This window comes from Dermacentor silvarum, chromosome 7 (assembly GCF_013339745.2).
Source record: "Dermacentor silvarum isolate Dsil-2018 chromosome 7, BIME_Dsil_1.4, whole genome shotgun sequence".
Lineage (NCBI taxonomy): Eukaryota > Metazoa > Arthropoda > Arachnida > Ixodida > Ixodidae > Dermacentor > Dermacentor silvarum.
In genome coordinates, this window is record NC_051160.1 from 169,113,527 (window position 1) to 169,118,487 (window position 4,961).

Here is a 4,961-nt window from a genome sequence, read left to right on the forward strand (position 1 = left end):
AAGCGAATCGAGTGATGAGTCAGATGACTTTGTCGCTTCAGACAGCTGCACTGGGCCAGATGAGGGAATAGCCTTCACTTGTAGTCCAACGCTCACTCATGTACTTTCTGAACAACTGTCGGCAAGTGAAGAGTTTGCTGTAATTGCTTCCAAACATAATATGACGCATGCGTGCATTAACGATGTCCTCGATTTCTGCCGGCGAAGAGGCATCTCCGACCTTCCAAAAGATGCTAGGACAGTTTTGAAAACTGAGCGCAAAGCACAGGTGGAGCAAAATGGGTCATTCGTGCACTTTGGTCTTGCAGAAGGAATTCGTCAAGTGTTGCAGCCGGGGCAAGTAGTTCCAAGTGAACTGAAGCTACAGGGCAACATTGACGGAGTCCCTCTTTACAAAAGTAGCCAGCTCGCCTTTTGGCCCATTTTGTGCCGCATAACAAATGTGGAGGCATCACCGCCATTTGTTGTCAGTGTGTACTGTGGTGCAGGGAAGCCGCCATGTCTGCAGGATTATCTAGAGCCATTTTTGCAAGAGGTCTCCGACCTAATCTCTGAGGGGATAAGTATAGGAGATGTTCATGTTCGGGTGAGCATTGGAGCCATGGTTTGCGATGCTCCTGCAAGGAGCTATGTCAAATGTATTGTTGGCCACACTGGCTATTATGCGTGCGAGCGATGCAACCAAAAAGGGCAGCACCTTGAGAACAGGGTGACATTTCCCAGACTTCATGCAGCTGCACGGATGAATGCATCATTTCGATCTCAAGAGAACAAGCACCACCATTCTGGTGTTTCACCATTCCTTTCCCTTGACGTCGACATGATTGCATTCTTCCCATCTGAATACATGCATCTCGTTTGCCTGGGAGTCATGCGACGACTTTTAAGGAATTGGGTATGCCAAGGCCACAGTAACAGACTGAGCAGACTGTATCGCAATCAACTGAATGAAAGCCTGCGAGAGGCATCCAAGGCCTTTCCAACATGTTTCCAGCGGAAACCAAGGGGTACAGAAGAGCTTGATCGGTGGAAGGCAACAGAGTTTCGGACATTCCTCCTTTATGTGGGGCCTGTTGTCCTAAAGCCTCTTCTGCCTGCTTCTCAGTACAAGCATTTTGTAATGTTTCATGTGGCGGTCAGAATTTTAGCATCGCCTCAGCACTACCGTGAGTACAATGTTTTTGCCAAAGATTTGCTAAGGTATTTTGTTCAGGAGCTTAGTGAGCTATACGGGAAAAAACAGCTCGTGTACAATGTACACTCACTAATTCATCTTGCTGACCAGTGCCTAGACCATGGCCCTTTAGATGAGTTTAGTGCATTCCATTTCGAAAGCTACCTTGGACGAATTAAAAAGTTGCTGCGATCTTCCAACAAGCCACTTTCGCAGCTAAGTAGGAGAATTTCTGAACTGAGGCACTCATCCAGGAACCAAGTCAAGCAGAAACTGCAACATGTGAAGCCCTGGAGACTGCTTCCTGATTGACAGTACTCCTGTGGTGGTTCTGGAGATAATGGCAGACCACTTCAAGGGTGGGATTTTGCCAAATGCCAGGGACTTTTTCAAACTTCCACTGAAGTCGTCTCAGTTGAATATCTGGCGCTGCAATACGTTGAGTAACGAAAGAAAGGTCTGGCATCTTGATGACCTTCGGAACACAGCTCGGTGCCTGAGGCTAAACTACAAGCAAGGACATGTTTTTATTCCTCTTTTGCACTTTCACTGAAGCTCTCAGTGGCCGTTGGGATTGTAGTGACCCAAACTGCCTTAGTCAGCCGTCCAACTGCCACATAGCATGCCGTTCAAACACTTACGGCAAGCATGCTGATAGCTGTACAACCAGGACACATTGCATGTCAATTCTCCAAGGTGCTACACCAGCTGTCATTCACGCTTCTGCTGTGTTTTCACCGCATCAGGCTCACACTGCCATGCCTCTTCAGAAGTCACTGCTCACACTGGGGCGCATCACAACCTCCATGACTTAGTTACCGAGTGGCGCAGCAGAGCGTCTGAGCCATCCAGTTCCCCTGCATCACGGATACCACCTGAGCCTGCACCTAGCTTTCTGAAACTTCAGTTGTGCCTTTGATATCTCCACTTTCTACGTGTTGAAGTGCACTTCATCTGGAACAAGTTGCAGCACGGAAGACTAAACGGCCCTCTTCAGGGCCACCCAAACTATATGACTGGCAGGGACGTGGTAACTCCCATCTCTGCCTTCGTACACCCTCTAGAAAATTAGCATGTGGTTACGTTTGTGTGTGTTTGAATAAAATATCATTGAATATCTTGGTAAGTGCTTCTGAAAGAAAAATTATACAGAACAGTTCTTTTCGAGAATACACAGAAGGAAAGAGCAAGAGAGTAAACAAACCATCTATTTAGTAATCACAAATAATGCCACTATGGATGAAGGGAAACAAAAACAAAACAAAAAAACTTGGCAACATGAACAAGAAACCAGAGGGTTCCACATTTTCTGTGATCATGACTAACAGACCAAAATGACAAATGTAAAGTCATTGTTGCACTTCATTCCACAAGCAGTGAGTGCCTGTTAAGCTATGCTGTAGACAGGTTCTGCGTTCCAGTGATAAGTGCCCTGTTTGTGCTAGCTTAATATGTTCTCAAAACTGACGCGGATTAATTTCCGTAATTGGCATGTTTTAAATAGAGCTGCTTTGTTTTAGAAACGAAACCAGCATAAAATTCAGGAGGATAGAAACAAAAGAAGTGACAGAACAAGAGTTAGACTTGGAGATTTTAGTTTATCTTCACAATTCCCAACATGGCATTTTTGGCACACAAGAGTTCGGTAGCTCAAAAGGCTGATATAAGTGTGGGAAAGTTCGTGAAATTCACACTAGTGTCTTCGACACACTGAACCTAAGTTTAAATTGTAGGTAGCTCAGATAGTCAAGTTATAAACAATTACAAAGTTATAAAGACTTTTTTTTCAGGCGGGGGGAGGATACAAATGTACTTTCCAGGCGACAAAGTTGCAGTTGTTTTTTAATCTTTATTATTATTATTATTATTATTATTATTATTATTTGTAAAATGGGTTTGGGGCTTTCTAAGGTTATTCAAAGATATATCACAACTTAATGTTTTGCATGTGCGTGATCCCTGCAGCCACATCTCACCTTAACAAGGTTCATACATTATTCTAAATGTCTGCACTCGCCTAAACAAGGTTCAAATGTTATTCTAAATGTCTGCATTCTTTATCAGTGAGCAAAACAGATGTCATGCTCGCATGTCAGGAGCTGTTTTCTTAATTAGTACATTTCCAGAAGCTCACTTTCAAGAGTTGTGCATGCCTTTCCTATCTCATGTACATCATTAAAACTGGTGGTATAGCTGCATTAACAACAATGAAAGAATAAATGGCCACCTGTGTGCTCATGGGCAGCAAAGAGCAACGCTCATGCATTCTATCATTGATGTGCTGATCAATGGATGTGAACCCTGCCAAATGTAAAAGGGCTCTGCAAATTATTTCTGTGGCGTGTGAACTCTGTGGCATATTTGTCATGTAGCCGCCCTTGAATTGGTTTGTGATATGGCTACAGAAGCCATCAAGCTTGCTGTGTGCTGAAAACAGTCGATCACATTGGGCCCCTTCTCTTCTTTCTTGTGCAAAAATGCACAAATATGACATTATTTCGTTATTTATTCTTCTCTGTTGTGATCACCTTGGCGTGCATATTGCTGCCCATCTCATTTTTTTTTTGCACGGTCACTGTGCCACCACATCAGTGGCACTACTGAGATGCCCATCAGCTTCCAGGCAACAAATTCCTTGCTGACAGCTCTATTCATTTGAGTGAATGCAGCACTCTTTCAAGGCCTAATGCTTGAAAAATGAGCTGCAGTGAGGCGCAGTGATGTAGTTCTGCCTAGATTGCAACATATTTGGGCTAAGCCTGACAGTGACTGCACAATAGAGCAGGTTGGTCATCATTCAGCACCTTGCCTATCTAAGCCTCTCATCTTAACGGCAGCAGCCCTGGCTGCTTCCACACATGTGGAAAGATAGCATGAACACAGTATATACATCTGCATCTATACATGCAGCATGCACATCGTCACTGGAGCAGCCGTTTAGTGTGCGGCTAGCACAATGGAAGCACCACATTAATCCACACTCAATTTTACATTATCTCAAGCTGTGCCGTGGAAGATGAGACATGGCACGATTACTGTATCTGTGATGCCGCATGGCACGTCCTTATAGTAGTCATGCACATGTCATCTTCGACATGATGTCCCTTAAGAATGAAGCATCAGCATAACCACTGCCTCGCACCATAGCATAGGGACACTAAAGAGCAATACTAAGTCATCTTAGACTGACTTACGTTGACTTTTACTGCAGAATATAAAGGCCAAATGGTTTTTTTTCTTTTTTAATGTCGTACTGGTGCATCAATGTGGTAGTATGAAAGATTTCAGTGTGTTCCCTCATATTCAAGATATTCATATTCATATTCAGGGGAAGTACTTAAAAGTTCCTAAGGTTATTCTTTCGCTTCTTTACAATGATGTCATTCTTGACCAGATAAACAAGTAGACCCAAGTAGGTCTTGTCAAAATTCAAGACATCACAGTGAGCCTGGTGCTAGAACTTCACCGCAGCACTACCACTTATCTTCCAATTTTGTTTCTTCTCGGACTTGCCAAGCTGCCTCTTATGTGAACAGTGGCCCTTTTGCTATTGCAGTGCAGAATTTACTAATACAGCCTAACTTGGTAGTCCCCTTTAGCACACCTATAATGTAAAGTGTAAAATTGCTGTTACAGTTGAGCCTTATCTGAGGTGAGTTAATGGTTATGAAAACAGATACCAGAACCATGAGAACTGCCCTGTGTGCATTGGGATGGTAGATAATGACTATTTGGTTAGAGTGAATGTACTAGCCACTTTGGCTTGGACTTCTCAGGTCTAGTTACA

At 43.6% G+C, this 4,961-nt stretch overlaps 1 protein-coding gene across 1 annotated transcript; it reads left to right on the forward strand.

Moving 5' to 3' along the window:
• Positions 1–18: 18 nt before the first annotated feature.
• Positions 19–1,761, forward strand: LOC125947055 (uncharacterized). Its single transcript, XM_049671367.1, is given in 2 exon segments — positions 19–1,462; positions 1,464–1,761. Coding segments are annotated over 2 exon segments (1,566 nt in total). The 5' UTR covers positions 19–160; the 3' UTR covers positions 1,728–1,761.
• Positions 1,762–4,961: the final 3,200 nt, after the last annotated feature.